We start from the raw sequence: 24,890 nt of genomic DNA, 5'->3' as shown, positions 1-24,890 counted from the left end.
GGAGACCCGGGTTCAAATCCAGGGTAGAACAGGAAGGTTACATAGTGCAGTTTTAGAGGGAACGCTGGAAAGTCAAATAATGTAAAATAAAAGAACCTCTAATATATGTTTTCTAGTAAACAATATATATATATTGTGGTGACCCTGGGAGGTCAGTCTCGCAATTACACTCGTTTGGCACTGTTATAGCTCAAGGAAATGGTGTGGTGGTGGGGGGGGCGGTGTACTAAAGTGGCTCGAGGTGTAATTCGGTGCCAGATCAAAGAGCCAACATGAGTGAATCAGATAGATGTAGCTTGTGGTGCCCCCCCCCCCCCCCCCCAACAGGCACCACAAGCTACATCCATCTGATTCACTCATTGTCATTGTATTGAGCAGTTTGTTGTTGCATCGTGCATATTGAATACAAGCCATTACCGGAGTCATGGCGTGTATGGGGCCCAGTTTTGCATAAAAATTAAGATGTCCGCCTGACGACTCATTCTTCCGCGCAAGCTCACCACAACACGTTTTATCAATTTTAGAAATTCTGCGTTTGTAAAGGTCTGCCTGCATACCCAACATCCTCCACACTCCAGAAAATAATGTCACAGTTGGAAGTAAACCTGCCAAAGGAGCTACCATTAAATCCAATTAGTGTCCAGTCCACATAACAAATCATGTCAACACGCCTCATGTTGACCCTTATTTTACTTCTGTGTGGAGCCGTATAATGCCGTGTAACATGGCCGTGTGACGAAGCACAAACCTGTGCTGCTGTAGTGTTAGTTACAGTGACTAAGCGGTAGTGTGTGTGGGAGCTGGGTCATCATCGATTTCACCGTCAGTGTGTCAGCTCACCCCAGCAAATTCGCCCAAGCTCTGCATAAACTCATATAGGGACAGATATCAGTATGCATTTAATTTCACAGTTAACAGTAGGAAGGCTTCCAGAACATTGCAACTGTAACTGGGCTTGAATGCTAGACATTTTTTCAAAGTACTATAAGCCAGTATTGTGAAGCACAGTACGTATAACTATCAACTTCCTCCGCTTGTGATGTCATGATGCTTCAATTCCATTGTGCTACCCGTCACCTTTCCGGCAGTAATTCAAACTTTTCTCATTTTTAGTCATTTCAATATAATAAGGCAGGTGATATACCACATGAACCCTAACGTCCCTATTTTGGAACGAATATTTGGCGATAATAGCAATACAGGCTCACATTATTTTTCGACAAAGAATTTTAGTGTAGATGGAAAAAGGAGGGTGCTTAAACCCCTGGGGGACTATAGGGTTTAAGTGGCTGGTTACTGATATAATCGGGGAGGAATGCACAAAATGGATAGTGAATGGATATGACTAATGACAGCCACGCTGTTAGTCCTCTATTCCTTAATCACATTATGGAAGCTCCGAGGGGTTAGGGAAGGTCTATTGCTGGAGTCGAGCTGAGACCTTCAATATGAACTTCATTTATCCCACTAATGGTTATGGACCTTATTTTAGTTGCAGTGCAACTTAGTGAAATTACTAATGAGGAACATTTGGTAGCATCCCAACAGTCTCTCTCTCTTACACTGGTCTCTCTCTCTTACACTGGTGGTAATACATATTGTTTTAACCCATTGAGGCCTGGAACTTGTGTCATATTTTGATTTGAGCTAAAAAGCATTATTTTACACTTTGGCTATTCAAAAATAGCAGACATACAAGCTCATAGCGCGGCACCGAGTGCCGCGCTACGAGCTTGTAGATCTGCCATTTTTGAAAAATCGTGAAAATGTGTGCAAATCTTTGAAATATATATATATTTTAAAGCGAACATTTTTAACTCAAATCTTTGTTTCTGGGGGCCCCTGGAACAAAATATTTTGATGGGGGTCCGCGGCCAAATACATATAATTGTGGGGGTCCTTGACATGAAAAAGATTGAGCACCACTGATATAGAAACATGGATGCCTTTGATAACGTCATAATGTTAAGACAATATCAACACTCACGCTCTGAACCCTTTCATTTAGACACATTTTACCAAAGAGCATTATGGAAATGCAAAGATAATAGTCCGGGACAAACAATTCGTCACAAGGTTTAGACTCCATAACCTTGCGCTAGGCTAGACGGTAACAAGCCTCGTTACAACAGTACCTCGAGGTAGCCACTAGCCCGTACAACACAGTGAGTCCACAGAGTCACTGCGGAACCGCTGTTAAGTAGGCTGCATCTTTAACCCATTCAATACGGGAACGCATCTACAAAATGTCTTCTAAATCCTAACAGGTTTCTGAAAAACATATGTTGCTATATGAGTGGTTCTCAAACTTTTTCATGTCAAGGACCCCCAATTCCAAAATGATATGTATTTGGCCGCCGACCCCCATCTCAAAATATTTAGTTCCAGGGACCCCCAGAAGCAAAGATTTGAGTTACAAATGTTCGCTTTAAAAATATATATATTCAAAGATTTGCAAAAATGTTCAGGATTTTTCAAAAAGTAGCCAAAGTATAAAATAATGGTTATAGCTAAATCTAAAATGACACAGATGTGTTCCTGGATTGAAGGGGCAAGTGCCCACGTGTTGTACACTCCTGTAAGGACAGCTTTTTGGGTGCTCAGTTCACAGCTCTACTCTGGTGACGCAATTGGAGCTTGTTGCGAGAGTGCTTCATGAGAAACCAGGTTGTTCTCTCATAACTTTGCAGGTGTCCAACAAATCATGTGTTTCCCAGTGTCATTAAAGCAAATGAAATGTGTGCACATTGGAGTAATGGTACCGTATTGAGACAGGAAAAAAAGCCTTAAAACCTGTTGTTTATTGTTTATAAGCATACAGTTCCCACTTAAGGAGAAAAACAGAAACTGTTCCGTGACCTGAATACAAACCTCCATGGCGGAGCATTTGTGATGTGTCAGGGAAACTGGCTACTAAGTTGGCCTACGATCAGCCTTTTGTTCAGTTATTGAAATCAGTGTGAGGTGCGAGTCTAACCCACTGGTGGCAGGGGTCCAATTAGAGACTTGTGCTGTGACCCAGCGGACCCCTTAGCAGAACATTACCGCACCGCTGAGCGTGCGTGTTTGACCGAGAGAGAGAAAGAGGGAGTGAGACCGAAGGAGAAAGAAACAATGTTTGAGACATTGCCATGTATTCATATTGGGTTTTCATTTGCCTGTTGCCAATATGGAGCAAAGGGCCACAGATATGCAAATACTGACAATTCACAGATTCAATCACAGATACTTGACTTGAAGAAGTCTTGATAACCATCTTATCCATAATAATCATCATCCGGATAGAGGTCCCAGCTGGGGGGAACCAAAACCGGGTCACCATTCTCTAGCCTTTTTTCTCAAACACAACACTACTATACACACCTCCACCAAGCTACAGCCTCCTGCTTTAAACAGACTGGCAAATAACTACTGGCCAGAGAGTAACACCCCCCAGATAGGCTAAATCCAACAGCACAGATCGCAGTTACTGTGGCAACCAAGAGACTGGTTTGGAGTACCACATCAGTCGCATACAGTACGTTTGGCAACCTTAACCAGTCACAGGCTGCCAGTCTCTTTTTGTCGTAGAACACAAAAGTGTTAATTTAATTCACATAAAAGTGGAAGTTAAATTAACACTCAGATGTTTTTAGTGTATTATTCTGCTAAATGCAAGTTCCAGGAAGTAATCCTAAGTGACATAAATTGAGGAAAGTATTCAAAGGCGTCAAGACCTTGACCCCCAAATACAACTTCATGTGTACTGGGAGTTCTTCCAAAGAACAGGTTCAAGAGGAGATCAACATGTGTCATGCAATTAGTTTTATAACTCCTCCAGTCAATTAAAAAATCATTAAGGCTCTGAGGTATCTGAGGTAGTTCAGTGGAGAGTAAGTTGCTAATTGAAATTCTCTACAGCACCCCCATTGATTGCACATCAACATCAACAGTAACTATTAATGGATGCAGTTTAGCAAATGCCTTTTAAAAACTTTTAGAGCCATCCGCAACAGAAGGTACAGTACAAGGCATTTAGATGGAAAGCAGAAGGTAAAATACTACTTCAAAACATATTTTAAATTGATGCATTGTTTTGTTACAGCTGAAGTATCCAGATAGTGTTCATGTCATCCTGACACATTTCAGTGAGTCAGTGAATAACTTGATAAGAGGTCACGTGCAATGGCTACTGCAGTATTGCTGAAAATTAATTCTCTCCACTCTTTGCTGAAAATGTTGGATTACAGGTAGGCTTACCAGTAATTAGAAGATCTAAATATCACAGCTAGCCAGGCTGGTTTAGAAGGGTGTTGACGGATGAATGACTCCCAATCCCATTTTCTTTTTACAGAGACACATTTACCCTGCGTCTCTATACCTCTCCTCTTCTGGATCTAAAACTCAGACCCGGTGTCTCCCAATATGGGAGAACTCAGTTGGGTGAGCTCATCTGTAGTACACAAGGAAGTTAACATTGGCACTAGTGCAACAATGGCAACATGCCAGTTGTATTCCTCAACTTCAAAATCCCATGGACTTCAAATCCCATGATCCCATTGGTTTACACAAACTTTCACTGCCCGGAGAAATGTCCTCCTCATCAAAGGGAACATTTCATCTGTGTGGGTGATGCATGTTTAAGTTTCAATTCTAGCAATAATGGCCATGACTGCATGGTGTGGGGCTGAGGGGATCGGTGTGGGTCGCTTGCTCAGCTGGGTGGCCTGGTGGGCGTGTGCAAGCCATGGCCGGTGCACGGTCGGCCAGTGCTACTACAGCAGCTGGGGGAGGAAGCTGCCACAGGAATGATTTGCTACCCACAGATATGTCAACTTTAACCCATGACCGAAGAATACCGTCCACTGCCACAACACTCCCCGAATCCTCTACTCTCTGTTCTTTCTTCCCTTATGTCTCTCCCTCTCTCTATGGGTAATTACAGCCTAGGCCCGATCACAGTAATTATGGACTATTTCAACAAGGATGTGGAATGTCTCCTTCTCTCCCTAGTACCACCCCCACACAAAAGCATCTTCATGCATCTTAATGCAAAGAATAGCCTAATCACTGGACTCAAGTGAGGGTTTTTTTTTCCTTTTTTTTTTACAGCGATCATGTCAGTGAAAAGTGACTCATCCGAGAACCGTCCTTCCGTGATGGCACCTAATAAAACGGCATAGCCTCGCATTTAAGCTGTTACTTCAGTCTCACTACTCGGTTCCTATCTCAATCATTGAAAAAAGAACAGTGGAGAAAAAAGCAGAGCTCTGTAAAAGAAAAGGAGAGAACGTCTCGGTCTCTACACCAATCCGCCCCCGGACGCGGAGAGAAGGTGGGCGTATGGAGCACACAGCACACTGCTCTCACTCTGCACCGCGCACGCACACACAAAAGCCCAGTGAAAGAAATCTACAGAGATCCACAGGCAATGGATGTTATTATGATGATGTCTCCTGTATAACATAACGCAATCATTCGAAAGGAACGGATCGCTAAAGTTGCTGAAGCGCCTTATTTTAGAGCTAGGTGTCCAGGAACTCAAGCCATTAAGCTCTGATCAAATGTAAGCACTGTGAAGGCCAGTGCAGCCTGACACTGACAAATGACAAAAGAATACAGTAGTAGGTGATTGATAGCATCTTTATTCCAATCGTTGGGACTGACTGCATAGTTCTTAATGCTAGACAGGGGGGAACATTTTTCACAATGGCCTATATAAGACGATGGCTATTCACTATTAAAACAACAATGCATTTTTCATCAACTGCCACATAAAGAGTCTCCAACACTCCTGTTCACATGCATGTAGAAAAATACACACTTTCTCTCTCTGCCATTCCCCCTTTACAGGAGCAATTGTTGCTAAGAAACCACCTGTTGACAACTTCTGCATGCGTATGTGGCAAAGCTGTTGTAGGTAAGTAGACAATACATTTCTGAATGTTAAATCCTACTGTATATACATACTGTCGTATGTCAGTCAAATGTTCACCTATTATTATGATATGGCCAGAATAGGGATGCTATGGCTCATGTGGTTAATTTAACTTTAAATGATCACGGGTCATATCAGGACTTCATACCATTTAGATCCAGAGAGTGTGATGCATAAACTACTTGATCAACTGTTACTATTTGGGAAAAGTAGCAGCAGGTTGTTGTTTTTTGTTTCTCCCCCAGTTATGTTGACAGACTGGGAGTGTGTTGCATTAGAACAGGAGTGTTGTCCTGAGGGCTGGCACAGATGGTACACACCCTAAACCTGCCAGGGAATATACAAAACCCTCCTAGTGCACAACATGGAGAGAACACTAGGCACTGCTACACTTGAACTTCACATGGTACCTGACCGGACACATGTACACACACGTCTGTAATGAGACTTGATGTGACAGCAGCCTTAAGAGGCTTGGCCTGGTGCACTATTGTGCATGACCCTGACGTGCAGGAGCTGCCCGCCGGTAACACAGACAGCTGGTGGAGATCACCGTTAACACTGTGACACACATGCATGTGCACGCGGTGTGTCAGCCGGAAAGATCTTCCCTCAGCTGGTCAGCGCATGCACGGATGACTGGTCCATATCAACATGTCTGGAAAATGTCTCCGTCAACGTGACTGAGCGAGAGTTGAAGTGAAGAGTTGAAGTGAATCACTGATGGATCATGCTTGGTTGCTAAGGCTTGCAGAATTGTTTCCTTTTGACTAGCATCAAGTCACCCGACAAGCCGAGGAGTGCCTTTGGACTTCCGATACCAATCCGACAATGCTCATAATGGGATTCCAACTCACGCCCTCACTGTGCTTACAAACCCTGCCCTGTTGAACACACACACACACACACACCCACACACACGTCACAGCGGAAGCTGGTCCACCCCTCTCCTCCCCCCTGTGATCACTCAGCATCTGTACAACCATCCTACCGTCTCCTCCACCAACTGTTAGAGCCTGACCGATTCCAGATTTGTGGGCCTGATGCGGATCAAGACCTAGACCACTGATTATCAATGTTTTGACCGATATTTTGTCAAAAAGTGCTAAATCAATTCTAATCGATTTGAAAAGCGTAGATTTGATTAGAGTTTTTTAAACATTTTAAATTCAAAAATAGCATATCTACAGGGCAAGCTCACTCACAACGCATCGCAACACGTTGTGAGCTTGTAGCTATTTTGGATTTTTTTTTTGCCTGTAATGACATATACCAAAATAGCGAAACCAAGCCTAATGCGGTTACAATTCAGGACGCATTGGCTGCATGATTGACAATACAGATATTGTTTAAAGAAAGCAAATATTGGCCGATATATCGGCCAATCCGATATCAGTCTGACTCCAATATCTTTCTCTTCCTTTCTTCCTGTGAACAGACAAGACAAACGGTCATGCATGCAGTCAAGCACAGAGGAGCAGCTTCCAACACAATGGAATGCTATCTACATTACTATAACCTGCCACAATGGGGATTCGAATACTCATCTCTGCAAGGATTTGGACAGATGTTTTTGTTCCTGCACTGGTATGAAACGATGGACAGATTTAGGTTACAGTCAACACTAAATCATATAAGAAACGTGGCACGCAATGACTCTTAAGCCTAATTTATACTTATATTTAAATGTATATGGAAATTTGTTATTTTCATCTTAGCGCCACGGTCGTGTGACAAAGTATAAATTAGCCGTAAGAGGTGAACAAGCCTCAAACATCACTACATGGCTTTCAGGAGGCAGGCAGCAGTCAATATTGAGTGCAAAGGTTATTAAACAACAAGTAAACAAGTTCTTCAAGATCCTGAAACTGAAAGGTACACATGATGTCATGATTTACTTACAAAAAGGTTGTTTGTTCTCCCTACCGATATTGCGTTATATAAGATTAGGGAGAAACAACAAGCATGATGAATGAATCATAGCTGGCTTGATAACGCAGACCTTTGTTCACTTGGATTTATTCAGCCAAACAATTGTACTCTACTCCATACTGCCTCTATGTAATCTAGAGCCAAACATGCACCATAGCAAAAGGCTTGGGAAGAGAATTTGACAAGATGTCAAGAGTGATGTTTTAAAGGCAAGGTGTGATTACTGAATAGAATCTATCTAAATGCTTCTGGCCCTTTGTAACAGGTCCTTTTGAGCAATACATTCATACCCACCCCAAATGAAAGCGGACAGTGTGGTCTTAACCCCAGATATTGATAAAGTAATAGCAGTATATGGAGCCAAAAACTCAAACAACTTGTCACTGGAGAGTATTTAATTACATAAAATAAACTGTCCATTACCAGTCCTTGACAACTATTTATTGTTGTGGAATGTGTACTTTGAAAGACTAGGCCGATTTACGATTGACATATTATATACGTCTTAACAAATTAACCCCATTCCCTTCCTAATGCAAAGCTACAGGGCTGGGTAGAACTGAGAAACGATGTGCTGTCAGGCCGTAGGTCAGATCCCTGGTTTGGCAGTGATGCCATCTCTCTCGTCTCCACTTCACCACCCAGTAGAGCTTCTCAATAGCCAACAACCACTGCTGTGGGATGAGAATCCACAGACACAATGCCGGTTCTAAACGGTGCGCAGTCTGCTACTTTACAATGTGCATTACCTTCACCTCAATTCACATCAACACACTGATGCTGGAGGCAATGCACCAACCTGCTCATTGGCGGAGCAGTTAGGGCTTCAGTGTCTTGCTCAAGGACACTTCAACACAAAAGCCAGGAGCCGGGGATTGAACAGGGAACCATCCCATTAAAAGATGGCAACTCCACCGCCTGAGCCAGTGCCACCTCAGGTTCTACTGAAGGATCACATGTCCAACGTAGCCCATACAGACTAACCGCATACTAGGTAGAATGCATAGAGTATTGGATAAGACCTGGCTTTGTAACCAATTTAGCACAGAGAGTCCCCTTCCCCTGGTGGCTCTAAAAGAAGCACTAGTCACTCATCCCTGACAACTCTCTGCTCATCTGACCTCCTTTCTGATAGATGGCCATATTCCCTGTAGAGAATTAAGCAGCTCCCCTCATCCTATTTTTGGAGTATGGCCTTCTTTAAAGGGGAAATAGTGGTGGTTTAGGGCAACAGAACGATGACCAGGGCAGTAGGGACGTGGTTCCGTTTTTGCTATGCAAAAAATAATCCCAGTGCCAACACAGGTGTGGCGCCCTGCCCTCATGACAGCGTTTTGCTCACATTCTGTTGGCATCGACCGTGCTTTTCAGTCTGGAACATGTGTTAGAGACAAATGGTTCTACTTGGAAAGGAAAGTAACTTCCTACAGTAGCCATCCAGGTGTCTAATGTGGGCCAAAGTTGAACTTTTTGCCAATCAATTTCATTGAAACAATCACATGTTATGTTAATAAGAGTCAAGTCTATACTCAGTATGCACAGGGGGCTGTCAAATTATGAGGTACTTTAAGTACCAAATCAGTATCTGATTTGTTCCTAGACTTCCTACAGTATATGTCCTACAGTAGCCTATAACCTTCATGGGTACAATATTATATTAGACTTTCTTTCAAACATTATTAATCGTGACTGGGCAGGTATAGACAATGAGAGCATAAGTCTGACAGAGAGAGGGAGAGACATATTTGTGCAGAACAGGTTTGGATGTTGAAATCCCTATAGGGTTCATGTTTGCAGTAGGCTACCTGTTGCAACACAGCAAACCTTCAGCCCACCCAACACTAACTCCTGAAACCCCTCTCTACTCCAGCAAGTGTGGTTTGTTTAAACATAATGTAAAAGCACCACTAGACCAACGGCGAATGAATAGGTACATCACAGGAATACTCGTAATGGTGAACGCGTAATGGTTAATAAATAAGCTCGAGAGAGAGAGAGAGAGAGAGAGAGAGAGAGAGAGAGAGAGAGAGAGAGAGAGAGAGAGAGAGAGATTTAAATTCTACAAAGATAAAGGCATTGTGGCAAACAAGACAGGTCAAATACTTGTATGAATTTGGATTTGTTGTGGCACTCTGACAGAGAGCAATATAAAGCATTGGTTCTCAAAGTGTGGTCCGGGGACCCTCAAGAGTCCAAGCAACCTTTAGCGGCGTCTGCTATTTTCGAAGATTTTTTTAAAAAGTCGGTCCCTGGCACCACACAAAACATTTTCAGACGGGGGTCCGTGGCCGAATACATATTAATTTGGGGGTCCTTGACATGAAAAAGTTTGAGAACCACTGATTTAAAGGATTGGTCATTCATAACTGATCAGGTAGATAAGCCTATCTTTCGGTAGACAGACTACCTCTCTCTATACCTCTATGTAAAATGATCATGAGGCGCTAATACATGCGCTGATGATCGAGGAATGGCTGAGAAAATTATATTTGACACATTGGCACAAATTACAATATTGATGGCCTGGTCCTATAAATCAATATTATGTTACGATACATTGTATCGCGAAGGTAAAAACTTTCTTCATTAGTTGAACGACACTCGTTACCTTGTAGACATTCTCTGTAACGCGGTGGACCTCGTCGGTGCGAGACATCTTGAAATCTTCAGCCAAGACCATAAACAGTATTATCCTTTAGGAAAGAAAAAAAAAGGTATCCACGTAAAATGCAAAAAAAAATATATACAGGTAAGCAAACTATAGGTCAATCACATAAGCTAACAGAAAAGCAGTGTGTATTGAATCAAACGCTCCTCTCTCTCGGCACCCTGCACTCCAACCGAACGGAACGCAGCCTCTGTACTCTGAGCTGATCAACGTGGAGCGTCGCTGTGTGTCAGAGATAGAAGGTTTGATGCGCCGCCTCGGTGCCTGAATCACCGCCTTCCCATGATATAAGTCAGTGGTTCTCAACCTTTTCAGGACGCGACCCCCCAAAATAATAATAATAATTTGAACTGGGACCCGCCAAAACAATCATATTTGAACTGGGGACCCGGACCCCCACCCTGACAAGCACTTGAATTTGTAGGCATTACATTTAGTTTGACTAGGTTCCACGGATAAATATTGTGAAAATAGCAGATCTTCAAGCTCACAAGGCGTTGTTAGCTTGTAGATCGGCTATTTCCACAATTTACTTTTGATGCAGTAATGATATTTTTCTTTTCTTTTTATTTTTGAGGTATTAAAAGTCCTTAAAGTCACTTCACTGTCATCTCTGGGGACCCCCCAACATCGAGGGTCCCGACCCACAGGTTGAGAACCACTGATTAAGTCACAGTTATTGGTAGAATCAATTAATGACTCAACCCTCTAAAATAGTTTTTACCAAGCAACAAACTAATTTTAAAATACCTTTGCAGTAATGCAACAATTATCATTATGACCTCAGAGTCAGTGGAATCAGTTTGTTAGACATTTTTAACAACCCAAACGACAAAAACGCTTAAAAAGGCTTGTGCCCATGACCAAAATCACTGTCTACTGTCAAGGAATTGTGTTTTCTAATCAAGTGTGTGTAAAAAGATGTAAAAATGCATCCGCCATGATGCAATCATCTGAACATTGGTGGAAAGTAACTAAGTGCATCTACAGATCTACAAGCTCTACTAGATCTACAAGCTCACAGCTTGTAGATCTGCTATTTTCAAAAGATTTTAAAACATTTTAGATATGATAACTTGTGAAACGGGACATTCTGCAATCTGCATAATGAGTTTTGGTACTTTAAGTATATGTTGATGCCAATACTTTTGTACTTTTACTCAAGTAAATTTGTATTACCGGACTTTAACTTGTAACAGAGTATTTCCACATTGCAGTATTGATACTTTTACTTAAGTAAGAAATGTGAGTACTTTTTCCACCACTGCATCTGAGAGCCCACAATAACATGTCATCTTGCCAAGTCAATATTAATAGGTATAATTGTTTTATGTCAGCTCAGTTGCACTCTAATTGTTTTCAGTAGCACCAAAGGTGTTGTTTTTTTTCTCAGTGGATAATTAGAGTAAGGTTAGTGCCATTGTACATTGTACATCCTAATTAGATTCTGAGTGCCCCATTAAGATTGTAAACAGTGTATTGGCAGCTAAAGATAAGACTTGTCTGGGTAAATTGTTTCCCACATATCTACAGGTGGCTTTTACATTCTGTCAATAATGCCACACATCACTTGGAGTGTGAACGTGGATACCTGTTTTAGTGCCAACAAAAAATAAAGAACTGGAGAGTGGTGCCCCCCTCTGGTCAATGCATGCAAGTTCTCCATTCTAACTGTAGGCATTATTATAGTTTAATTAATTTACAATACTAACTATAATTACGGTAAGATAATTCTAACAAAAAGGTCAAATATGATTATGATTTTGTTAAAACCACCAACAAAACCACAAAAATGTTGTTTGCCACACTTGACTTTAATATGTAAAACATCTAAAAGTACTCCCATCATTCTAATAAATACCCTTGCAATCCAACTCATACAAAAAACAGAACAATCTTCTTTGCAATATGTAGTTCATTATTTGTTAAAAAATAAAAGTAAAACTGTGCACAGTCAGGATGTAGGATACAAGAGCACAGCTACAGCGCTAGTCTTCTGGAATGAGTGAAGGAGCATTGATGTCTGCGTATCCTGTCAAAAACACAGCCTCCTTTCCTTGAAGATGAAATACTGTAACCAAGACAATCAGTAAGACAGCAGCATGCCTGTGGTAGCAGAGTGGCTCACAGCCTCAGCCTGATTACCTAAATGCCTAATATCTCCCCCTGGGCTGGCTATAAGAATCTTCCTTTAGTCTAGTGGTGGATAAGATGTTGGGTCTCCACACGGGAGACCGGGGTTCGAATCCCGTGCGTCACACCTGCTCCATCCATGCAAAGTATGCAAATGTAGGAATCAAACACCAAATCTAGTTTTCTAAGCAGTCAGCATCTCTCTGTCCAACTTGTTCTTGGCTTGTTTCCTCTCTAGAAAACAGAATCAAGACAAGGAAATGGTCATCCTCAGGGCAAAAGTATGTCAGTATATAGGGATGGGATCATTTTTTAAGTGTAGGTGAAGGTGATTGTATGATGGTATATATAACAAAGTGATGAACAGCTAATACCTGGCTCAGGTTTAGCTGCATCTTGGACCTCTGGCAGTGGCTCAGCAGGGACCTCTGGAAGTGATAAATCTTCTCCCTGTTTCAGGAACACAGACAATAGATAATACAATCTGTGTCTGCATCACTTATCTGTTGGGGCCAATATTACCAAAATATGCTGGTGTACCAAGTTCTGGTAACCTTATGCAACCTTTTCAGAAAAGCCAATATACAAATAACATAGAAGAAAAAAAAAATAGGGAGTGCTGCACTGGGTTAAGAAGAATTGTGTTGGCACTGTAAGTAAAAATAAGATGCTCTTCAAGGATAGAGGAAGTAGTCGAGTAAGAAGCCGAAAAGATACCCTAAGCACTCTTATTTATTATTACAAAATAAAAATCCATTATTAAATCATGAATTTACTGATGCCATTGGAATCGGAGAGGCTTCATCAGGGTAAGTGACATACCCTGTCACTTCACTCTTGGTCGAAACGCGCCAGTGAATCCATCATTTTTAATAAAGGATTTCTATTGTATAATAAGAGTGCCTCGAATGTTTTTTCAATTGCCATCCAATACCCATGCACTTCCATTATAAGTAAGCTTGACAGTCATTGATTTTTATTCTCATACAAATTACATTATCTGTGGGACCGGGTGAGGGTAGTGGACTTATTGCCAGATGGTTGTCAGTTCAAATCCCTGGACAACCCCTCACACTAAGGTGCTCTTTAATTGTACACCATCATATTTAACATTGCCTTCATACATTTGTTTTAGGGCTAATGTTCCATTAGGAGCTATGAAACTGAGCAGTATTCTGTGTGTCTCTGAAATGCTGCTGAAAGGTGACCAGTAATGTCACTAGGAACACAGCGAAGAAAAACAGAAATGGGAAGTTTCTGTCAATATGGGTTGTAATATAATCATTGTTCTCCTTTTAAGAAAGGCAATCAATCCCCTAAATGCACCTGTGGATAAGCTCAGGTGGTTAGAATATAAAATTGTGGTTGTGGGCAGTCCTCCTTGGGTGATAGCACGTCATTGGTATGAATGCGAAGCTTTGTTGCTTATAAGAAAGAGCACAAAGTATATGCTCAGTCAATTTTACCATGCCTTCGATACATTAAAGGCAGCAAAAAGGCACATGGACACCAACCTGAGTGATAGCTTCCAGCTCTGCTAGAACAGCATCGTCATCTTCCTGTGTTAAGGACCCAGCCAGCATCTCGTCGATTTGCTGTCACAACAACAAAGTAATTGTGTATTAGATGTGTATGACGGCACAGTAGAATTATTTGCTGACCAACCAAGTTAAAGTATAATTTCCCTTTATGTCTAATTTGTGGTTTTATTACAGACTCATGTTCTAAATGTTTTTTTTTGTATTGGTCAGTCTGTGAAAGATTGTGGAGAAAACAAGTCTCCATAATATTTAATATAATCAAACAGTATCCTCCCAACATCCGAATTTATATAATTCAAACAAACAAGCAAAATGTCAGTGCCATTAAATAGCAATTCAGGAAATAGGAATTCAGTTTTTAGTTTTAATGAATGAGAGAAATTATAGGTAGCAGTAGTTGAGCCTGGCAATTTGTCTGATATCCAATTCCAGGATCACTTAAAATTACACAGGAAACAACAGCTCAGACTGATTGTACATGACATTGAATATGTGGCGGGCAATGAAAATGTTTTACCCTCTGATACTCAATAGCTTCCTGTGTCTCATCCATGATTCTCTCCACATCTTCTATGGACATGACCTGCATGAACAAGACAAGAAAACTCAATTTATAAATTAGGCATTTAGCAGATGCTCTTATCAAGAGAGCGGATTGGAGTAAATGGCATGAACTCTAGTCCTCCCAGTGACTTGTGGTGTTCCTCAAGGAAGTATACTAGGACTTTTACTGTTCCTGATATATGTGAATGATATGTCTTCAGCTTGCGACTGCAAACTGTTCCTGTTCGCAGATGACTCGGCTCTGCTGGTCTCGGACAGGGACAGGCTGCAGGTTGAGAAAACTCTCAGCACTGAACTCAACAAGATCTGCATCTGGCTCTCCGACAACAAACTTTCATTACACCTGGGTAAAACTGAATCCATCCTCTTTGGGCCCAGTCCTAACCTTAGCAAGGCTGAGAGTTTCACGAAGTGGGTGATAATGTTATCACAAGAAAGGAGGAAATTACCTACCTGGGTTCCATCTTGGAGGCAAACCTCTCCGGTAACAAAAATGCAGAAAGAACGATCAAAAAGGTCAACAAAACAACACGCTATTTGTGGAGGATTGATCGTCTAGTCAGTAAGAATACTCTGAAGATTCTTGCAGGGGCCCTCATACAAGGTCATTATGATTATGCATGCACTTCATGGTATCACAACACCTCCAAGGCCTTAAAAACAAGGCTCCAAACATCCCAAAACAAACTTGTAAGGCTACTTCTTGGCCTCAATCACAAAACCCATCTAACCCCTGATCATTTTGCTAGGATTGGATGGCTTAGGGTTGAGGACAGAGTACAGCAACTTGCTATGGGCCTGGTCTTCAAGATACACCACAACATTGGGATCCCCCTGTATTTGTCAAAATACTTCCAAAATGTTAATGAAGTCCATGATCATAACACCAGAGGCAGCTCCACAAATCATGTTCAACCCAGATTTGGCTCAACAAAGGGAATGAACTCGTTCTCATGCTATTCATCAAAAACGTGGAATGCCCTACCAAAAGGAGTAAAGGAGTGTAAAACCCTACTCACTTTCAAAACTGCCCTAAAGATACACCTTCAGGAGGCTGCAAGTCCAAGTCCTAACCTACCCCCCTACCCCCCCCCCCCTCTCTCTTTCTTCTTTTGTACATATTTTTCACTCTTCATACCAGTAACCTGTAAACGGATTGTATGACATTCTGTATAGTAGTGTGTATATCTGTCTGTCTCTTATACAGTATGTCATCATGATTTGTGTGCATGGGGATCTCATCTTAAACAAGCTTAGTGCTTAATGAGTTTTCCAGTTTAGTAGACCTTGTATTGTGAATGTGTACTTCCATGTACTGTTATGTACTGTCATGTACTGTTCTCATGTCTTACTAAATAAAGTACATCAATCAATCAATCAATCAAACAAATGATAGTGTAAATGGTCAAGTAAATAGAGTGCAAAGAAAGATAATTAAGAGCTACAAAGCAACTACTTACTCACTCACTAAACTAAACAAAATGCTATCTAAATAACATAAATAACATTGTGGTCAAGCAAAGAGTATATGGCTATTTAAATAACAGCATATGTGAACACATAACCAACATGCATTTTATTTTTATTTCCCTTTTTTTGGTTGACTTGTGAGATGAGAGAATGTTATGAGCAAGATGTGAGCACTGTTTCCAAGGATATGGTGCAGCTACACTGCTGTAGTCAAGGATTTGCCTCTTAATCCTTTAATCCTCAAACAATATGCACAGGCTAAGCTAACTAAAAACTCACAATTGCCCACCAGAGATCACATGCTTGTAGCAAAGTTTTGGTATTGTACTGAAATAATATTTGTGTATGGTTGTGTATGCACATATCAACAGCTTAAAGGTGAATCATCACAAGACAGGGTTAGGATCACATTCCAAAATTAAAACAGGCAAATGCACATAGTAAAAGGAATATATTACCTTATGCATGCTCTTCAGACAATCGTTGCCGACCTTGAGCCCCTCAATTACTTTCATCTCAATCTGGATGAACTCAATGTCTTGAACCTGTTGAGAAATGTTTGCATTTTTTTTTTTACAACTTTATTTATGAGATTTTCAATTATTAAGACATACAACCCCACCCTCCCCGGTTCCCTTACAGAAAATAAAATCAACAATAAAACAAAACCTATAAATGGGGGAAAAAAGGGAGCAGTAATTCATTTCAAGTTGGAAGTTGGAATAAAATGAGCAATGTTTGCATTTTTAAACATATGGACCATAGCATACCATAAATAAAACAATAAAAACAGCTATAACTGATTTTCAACTGAAAACAAAAACGTGATGCAACGTTACTTTACTTTAATTGAGCAATACAGCTGTGCAACGAAGTGTAAAGTAGGCTTAATCCAAAAGGCTGCCTACCATGTGCTCTAGATTTGAAATCTGATTTTCGGTCTTGTCTAGCAGCTGATCCTGGAACCGCCTCTTCTTAAGAAGTAGCAGTGCCTTCCTGTGGAACAAATACAATGAAAAACATGATTATGAAGCTAGTTCTAGAATGGCTGGTATTGCATACAGGGTAGGACATACCACATACAATTAGAGACTACTATGTCCCAGCTAAGAGCCTCACACATCTGGAGCATTTACTAACAGTACAGTGCATTTGAGAAGTTATTTATGTAGCCAGTAAATGAATAGTTGACTAACCACTGCCAGACAGTTCAAAGTCCTTTTATTTTCAATAAATTAGGCTTTTGTCAGAATGTCTTTTCTGAAATTAAAATACTATAAGTGTGTGTTCTCCAGGTTTTCACAACAACATCCTACTATAATTCTAGTAACCTCTGTCTGTAGTGGGAGTAGGTGAAGCTACCCGGTTCTCCTCAGTGGCTGGACCAATTGCTCTGATTTTGCACACAGCCATTGACCATTACCATCTGAACTTAACTGTGAAGCCCGTTTTTCCATTTCATCAAATCTCAGCTTCTTATTAGCGTTTATGTGTAAAACACTGTCGCCATGGTTACGGGGCTGCCCAGCTATGGGACGAACTGCCTCCCGGGTTGCCAGATCATGTGGGCATATCCCCCCCCCCCCGAATGCGTCGACCGGGTGTGGTCTAGTGGTATTAAATCTAGCATCCCAGTTGTAGTTTTTTAGAACAATGTAATGAGATAAACTACATAAATGACAGACACACAATGCTTACTCTTTCCTCCCATCCTTCAGCAGCTGTCTGGCCAGAAGCCTCTCTTTCTCCTGCTGCAGGGTGATTCTCTTCTGGTACTGCTTGAGCTTATCTCTCTGCTGTTTCAGTTGCTAGAGAAACACAGACAACACAGGTCTACAGGAATAACATACAGGCAGCATACAGGCATACTGTACTGTGTGAATGTCTGCCATGTTTTTGCTAAATACAGACAGATTTGCTTGGGTTACTAAAATGAACTCAGAAATGGGATACAGGATAGGTGGGCACTATGGACATCTGGGCACCTCAATGTAAAATTGGCAATTTTGGCCAAAATGTTAAAAATATATAATATTTTAATAATGGTCTTTAGTAATGTAAAGTATAAATGATGTGAACATGCACGGTACATGATTATCAGACTTAATTTTATTATTGTTTATGAACCAAAATGACTGGATATACAGGTTTTGTAGCAATTGGAGAAATATTAGACCTTAATTGTCGAATGTTTAAGCATGTTCTAATCATAGATACTTAAAACATTTTCCAAATATTTTATTTTTTTAACATTTTGGAAAAAAAATACCAATTTAACACCGGGGTGCCCACTCTTCCTTGGTGCCCACCTATCCTGTTACCCATAGGACTTATCTACAGTATAGGCTACCTGCTGTTAGCTCTCCTTTCTAGCATCACATTCTGTTATGTTACTACCGTACTATGTATTAGTTAGTGACCTAATAATACTAACTGCCCAGTGCCTACAGTTAGCATAATGATTAAATTAAATTAAAGGGTGTTTATTGATGACAACTCTAAATCTACATCCAGGGTAGGTAAATGAACTCACGTTGAACTATAATCCATCAGCTATGGCCAGGCTGTCATCGGCTTTTACTGTAAATAAACAGACAATCCACTCACCAGGACAGCTTTGTCTTGCTCCGTTATCCGAGAAGGGCCACTCTTTCTCCCAAAAACGTTTCCCATTATTCAGCCACATCCCCGCTAGACCCCCCTGCACCAATGAGCAACTTATTACTTACTTATAATTGCAAAAAAAAATCTAAGCCATGTGACAACCATTCTATATCCATGGTGATAAGATTGTTTATAATAGCAGGTTGAGGCTAGCTAGCTAACATGGCCACGCCCACTCAGTGTTGCCAGATTTTGCGAGGGAAACAAGTAACCAGGTCTATGAAAAAAAGCCCCCAAAAAAGCAACTACTATGGGACATTATGGTATGGCCATATGAGCGCACACAGCTATTTGAAAATAGCTGATCTACAGGCTCACAACGCGTCGCATCATGACGTGTTGTGAGCTTGTAGATCTGCTATTTTCTTTTAAATCTAGAAATGATTTGACAAATGTGTAATATCACACCAATGAACCGCTGAAAACCTCACAAGATGACGCCACCTGTCTATTGAACAATTGACAGAATTATATGATGTATTATATTTAATAAATAGCATTTTTTAGATAAATAGCATTTGTCTTTTTAAATAGTTTGACACAGAATCAAATGTTTAGGGTCATGACTCACCTGGATGGCTTGGTTCCAGGCTTAAAATAATGTATGTAAATATTTTCGGAAATCTGTATGGGAAAAATGAATGGGGTTTCTATCTGTGGCCCCACAAAATGGCCCACTGCTATGCCCTATACTCACTACAGTTAAGACCATAAAGTAACCTATAGTACTTCTAATACGCTACGTCGTATTTTTTTTATGTGACAGGGTGTTATGCTATGATGACTAACACAGAATTGTATTTATGAACTGAAAAGAGACATTTTAAAGCCACACAAACATTTGCTTAATTTAGTTTATGCATAAAATCATTCATATCAATTCAGCCTGATACTCAAACACATGGGAGTATGAGATGAATAGATACCTCATGAAGTGAAAAAGATGACATATTTCACTCACAATAATATATGCATCATAGAGAGGGTGGGTAATATTAAACTTTCCAGTGGTAGGTACATATTCAGTTCACGTTTTACCAGCTGCAGTCCTGATATATTTACACTGCTGTTATAGCAGCATACTGGATTTGATCCTATACGCTTTTCAACAGTTAAGTCTGGTAGGCCTATTCTTAAACACAAAACACTTAAAACCTATATAGGCTACTTTGTTGTACATCAAAGGGATCATAACCACATGGAAAGTAAGTACAAAAACAAAAACAAATGACCAGTGCATTTCTATATTCTCTGTGTTTGGGTTATGTCCTTTTAGATGAGCTCTGCAGTAGCTACTAATGTGTAGCTGTAATGCAAAAAACATACCAAAAAAACTTTCTTTTTTGCAAGGGCAATGTTTCACATGCTAATGTACAGGCAGTTTACCCCTCAGCAATAAGCTATTATTTAACATCCCTGATGAGCAGTAATACAATTAAATACAAAAATGGGGGCTAAAAGACACAATCTTATGATACATGAGAACATGCAACCTTTCTGTGCAAACAGAACTAACAAAGACATCACAATGGACCAGCATGAACAGCATCTTTGTCTGGCACTTCAAAATAATATTGGTATACATTTCTTTGATGTCAATAAAATGCTACATTGAGCAGTATGGTGCTTAACTCACTTCATCACCCTGAAAATGAAGTCCTCACAGCATTAGAGCTACAATCCGGACTTATTTGAATGAATAAAAGGTTATTTGAACCAATCTGTATAGTCGAGTATGTTAATGCAAATAACCAATACATTTGCAGTCGTTGGAGGTGGTCCCCATACTCTTCCATTGAGACATTTAGACCCTGGTGTCAGGAAAGACATCAACTGGCTGATTACAAAGTTATTTGAGGCAGGTGGCGAAATTGATTTTACACTAGATCTTCTTCTTTCGATTAATTCCCGCTAGGGGTCGCCACAACGGATCATCTTCCATCTGTTCCTGTCCTCTGTATCTTCCTCGGTCACTCCAGCCACCTGCATATCCACTCTCGCTGCATCCATAAACCTCCTCTTTGGCATTCCTCTTCTCCTCTTGCCTGGCAGCCCCCATCTTCAGCATCCTTCTCCCAATAAGCCCATTATCTGTCCTCCTCGGCACATGCCCAAAACTATCTCAACCTCGCCTCTCTTACTTTATCCCCCAGTGCCTACAATCTGGACTGTCTCTCTAATGTGCTCATTCCTGATCTTGTTCATCCTCGTAACTGCTAATGAGAATCGTAACATCTTCAGTTCTGCCACCTCCAGCTCTGCCTCCTGTCTTTTCGGTAGGGTTTTACACTAGATACGCAACCATATTTATTGTAGTTTGGACATCGTTGCAATTACGTCTCTTCGTTGGGAGAGGGAGACATGGACACTTCAAGGAATAACATGAAACCCAGAGCTGTATGGTCTAGCTGACTGTTATGAAAGTGTCACTATTAAAGGTCTGTCAACAGTGGCAATCAATCACTTAAATTCCCCCCAAATCTATATACATATGAAAACAAAATAGTCACATTGTCCGTGGTCCCATCATATTCACAAAGGCCAAGTCATCACACAATTTTTTTTATAGGTCCATAAATGACTTCACAGTCTCTTCTGGCTCAAAATAAATCCTTGTGTAAGAGCCGCATCATTCATCATTGTACATAATGACAGCAACAATAGTCTCAAGAATCATCAACCTGCACTCAAAACCGTATGCAGGGCTTTCAGAGTACGTACACTGTAAAATTCTCAGTTTTAATTTATCCATTCGTACAAATGTAACCAAATGGGGTCCATTAGGGTACACTCTGAGTTAAATTAACACTTTTTTGTGCTGTATTGTCCCACACTGAGACAGCGCACTATGGCGTTTGTGAGTTGTTAAGAGGTCATGAAGAAGACACTTGGCTCTTAAAAGGATTCAGACAACCTCCCAGACAGTTCCTCCCTGAGAATGAACCAGTAGGTGGCAGGCTATACCTGGAAATCAGTCCCAAAGTGTCTGATCTGGGCATCAGTCATAGATAGGTACGTAGTCCTCATACTGGGAGAATACTGTGGGGAAACACAACACAAAACAATTTAGCACATTTACATCACAGCGGCTGGAGACATCAAGACTAAGAGTGAAAAGTTTAAGGGTGTGTGTGTGTGTGTGTGTGTGTGTGTGTGTGTGTGTGTGTGTGCAAAATGGAGGAACATTTGTTTTGACAATGAACTGTTGTTTCTTTAGAAGCTGATGAATCAGGGGTGGTTGAAGGTGATGGTACAGTGATGAACGACGATGAAGAAGGGGAGGAAGTCTGGGGTTAAAGGCAAGATTTGTGGGGCCAAGCGATAGTTCCACTCAAAGGTAACATTAATGTGGATACGACAGCGACAGAGGTAGAGAGCTTTTAGAAGATCTTTGGGTAAGGCACTAAACATTCTGATTAGCACTGGCAAGCAGCTTCACTGATGAGGTAATAGTGTTAGATGGAAAGAATGGCAAGACATTGAGTTTGGCACAGCCAGCAAAAGTCAAATTATAAGGTTTTAGTTGTTTAACACAAAACTTACTGTTTCTAAATGCCTGTGAGTAAAAGAATGAAAAGAAAGAACAAAAAACTATAAAAATACATAAGTTGCAAAATATAGGTTAATGTTTTGTAGCTGAATAGCCTAGTATGCAACCACTAATGTTATTAAAAAACTATCAAAAATATATAGTGCAAACATAAATTCTCTTCTGTATTATTTACTGTGAACAAAGCACGACAATAAAATAAACATTTTACACATAGACTTGACTGTTAATTTGGACTGTGACAGTTCATTTCATTATTGAATATTAGATATTATAAAATTTGAACAAGTCTCCATATTTGTGTCAGAGGCTCCCACCCTTCTCTCTTTCTAAAAGATTGACCCATTCATGTCAGTGTTCAGAATTCTTGATACCTTAGTGGAATTAAGCTTTCTCAATGTAATCTACTGTAAGTTTCACATAATGACACATAAAGATATGACAAATCTGTCCTTGGTGCATGGTTCAAGTACCAGACCTCCTAGCATAAGGAGAGTGCTAAATAAAAGAGATGGTTTGAGAGTCAAGGTTGTGACCCAGGCCAGAACAAGAATCAGACCAGAGTAGCTCAGCCTAAGTGATAGTCGCGTTAACTGTGGATTAACCAGGCTTAGCTTTAATTTAACGCCAGCATTAGGGAAACACTGATGAGCCATGCCATTAAAAATAGAGACTGGTAAGTTCAAGCGGGCAGAGTACAATATGTAGTGGCCTTTAAACTGACAAAGAGCCAAAGTTTGACCAGAGCAGCTCACCCTGAGTGATAGCCGTGTTAACTGTGGATCAAAAAGGCTTTAGATTTAATGCAATGATGAAAAGGATATGAGTATATGCACACAATTTAGCAGTGAGACTGTCTGCACTACAACAGACAAACATGAATGCACGACAGTCAATGACCAGCAGAGAGCAGTCTTTCATCACTTGCAATACACCTTAACTATTACACCGCTGGCAGTGGACACAGTAGACAACAGTATATGCGTTAACATGCACAAAGTGTTTCTGTTGTGTGCTATGGTTGCGTTCACATTAGTCGTGCCACTGTGGTCACGTTTGAGACACTAGGGCCTTTGGGGCCAAAACGCACCGATGGGGGCGGTGATCCTCTCCCTATCAGCGGCACATTCTCATAGCGAGGGTTCCCTCCAAACAGCATGGATTGATTCCTGTCATAGAGATCACAACAGAGTAAAGTCCATGGTGTTAATTTAACTCAAAGAGTGCAGGCCTAATACAGGAAGTATCTTTCTACAAAGTGTTTGCCTTTGAAAACAACAATTACATGGCTCGTTTGATTTCATTTTTATTCACTTAAGAGCAGCGGTGGGCAATCTTTTCAGGCACATGATCACTTAGCCGTTTTCCAAGGCTGGCGTGATCACACAGTGCTATAGCCGATTATAGGCTGCTGATTGGATAAACACAAGCATATTGAATAAATCATTAAGTTAATAAAAAACCTAACAAAGAATGAATGAATCATTTTATGAATAACGAAGGTAAGACAAAGGGGAGAGAAGTTTTATGAACAAACGAACAAACAAACAAGCACGCACATCCACTCTAAAGTGCCGGGTGAAGGACAGAAGTCAAACTAAAAAAGAAAAACAGAGTCCGCACACTGGATCATGCTCCACAAGTTTTTACATTTATTTTTCAGAAAAATAAATTGTAAAACGTTTGGAGCATGATCAGTGAGCGGACTCTATTTTTCTTTTATAATGAGAGGAGTTTTATGCACATGAAACAATAATGGTTGATAATGGTGTAAACTCAATTGACCACCTCAATAGCCCAACCCAACCTAGAGTCCCTATTCTTTTTTCTTCTTCTTTTTTTGGGGGGGCTTTTATGCCTTTATTAGAGCGGGATAGGGAAAGTAGGCTGACAGGAAATGGGGAGAGAGATTTTTAATTTTTAATTTTTTAAATGGGGAGAGAGATGGGGGGGTGACACGCAGCAAAGGTCGTCAGGAACGTGAGTCGAACCCTGCCAGCCTAGGGTGCCTGGACGCCATGCTGCGGCCCAGGCCTAGCGTCCCTATTCTGGGTCCAAACATTTGCAGAAAAGCAGATCTTCAAGCTCATAATGCGTTGCGAAGCGTTGTGTGCATGTAGATGAGCTATTTTCGAAGAAGAGATTTGGTGTAGAGGGGAAAAAAGGAGGGGGCCTTCTGTAGTGTAGTAGACTGCTGGGGGAATCCGGTTAATGTGGTTAAAAAGAGGTGGTTGCCCACCCCTGTTTTAGACGGAACAGTGAAAAGTTGTAAAAAAATAATAAATACACATTTGAATGGGCCACCGAGAAATATCACAGACTAGATGGCCATGAGATATATTTTAAATTAGGATCAGGACGTTATTTAACTACAGTCATTTGCATTATCGGCGGCACACTGCGAGCCATAACTCATTCTGAATTCCAGTGTGTGCCTTGTCAGCTCGCAGT

General features: G+C 40.8%; 3 protein-coding genes across 5 annotated transcripts in view; all 3 read right to left on the bottom strand.

Moving 5' to 3' along the window:
- The window catches only part of LOC311055955 (BAR/IMD domain-containing adapter protein 2-like), a 69,082-nt gene extending 58,350 nt beyond the window's left edge, over positions 1 to 10,732 (bottom strand). For both annotated transcript variants that reach the window (XM_084072257.1, XM_084072256.1), the window contains exon 1: positions 10,458 to 10,732. In XM_084072257.1, the coding sequence (XP_083928383.1) occupies positions 10,458 to 10,529 (72 nt within the window). In that variant the 5' untranslated portion in view covers positions 10,530 to 10,732. The remainder of the gene's footprint in view (positions 1 to 10,457) is intronic.
- A 1,634-nt stretch (positions 10,733 to 12,366) lies between these two features.
- LOC311055226 (charged multivesicular body protein 6-like) lies at positions 12,367 to 19,025 on the bottom strand. Its single transcript, XM_084071347.1, has 8 exons — positions 18,833 to 19,025; positions 17,924 to 18,033; positions 17,134 to 17,221; positions 16,684 to 16,770; positions 14,709 to 14,774; positions 14,165 to 14,245; positions 13,025 to 13,100; positions 12,367 to 12,884 (listed from the first exon to the last, which is right to left on the bottom strand). The coding sequence occupies exons 1-8, from the start codon at positions 18,896 to 18,898 to the stop codon at positions 12,835 to 12,837; spliced, it is 624 nt and encodes a 207-aa protein (XP_083927473.1). The 5' UTR covers positions 18,899 to 19,025; the 3' UTR covers positions 12,367 to 12,834.
- A 737-nt stretch (positions 19,026 to 19,762) lies between these two features.
- The window catches only part of ttyh2l (tweety homolog 2, like), a 45,380-nt gene continuing 40,252 nt past the window's right edge, over positions 19,763 to 24,890 (bottom strand). Inside the window, exons 13-14 of one of the 2 annotated variants that reach the window (XM_084072871.1) lie at positions 23,530 to 23,608; positions 19,763 to 21,928 (exon numbers count right to left, since the gene is read on the bottom strand). In XM_084072871.1, coding sequence (XP_083928997.1) covers positions 21,848 to 21,928; positions 23,530 to 23,608 — 160 coding nt within the window. In that variant the 3' untranslated portion in view covers positions 19,763 to 21,847. The remainder of the gene's footprint in view (positions 21,929 to 23,529; positions 23,609 to 24,890) is intronic. The other variant, XM_084072872.1, reaches the window with a different exon arrangement.

The sequence above is a fragment of the Gymnoscopelus microlampas genome, assembly GCF_963454915.1.
Source record: "Gymnoscopelus microlampas genome assembly, chromosome: 11".
Lineage (NCBI taxonomy): Eukaryota > Metazoa > Chordata > Actinopteri > Myctophiformes > Myctophidae > Gymnoscopelus > Gymnoscopelus microlampas.
Note: the sequence above shows the minus strand (reverse complement) of the source record. Positions and strands in the feature narration are given on the sequence as shown.

Coding starts and splice junctions, on each gene's coding strand:
- LOC311055226 (XM_084071347.1), bottom strand. CDS start 18,898: ATGGGAAACGTTTTTGGGAGAAAGAGTGGCCCTTCTCGGATAACGGAG. Junction 16,771..17,133: donor TTTCAAATCTAGAGCACATG/GTAGGCAGCCTT, acceptor ATTTCTCAACAG/GTTCAAGACATTGAGTTCAT. Junction 14,246..14,708: donor AAGCTATTGAGTATCAGAGG/GTAAAACATTTT, acceptor TTGTTGTGACAG/CAAATCGACGAGATGCTGGC.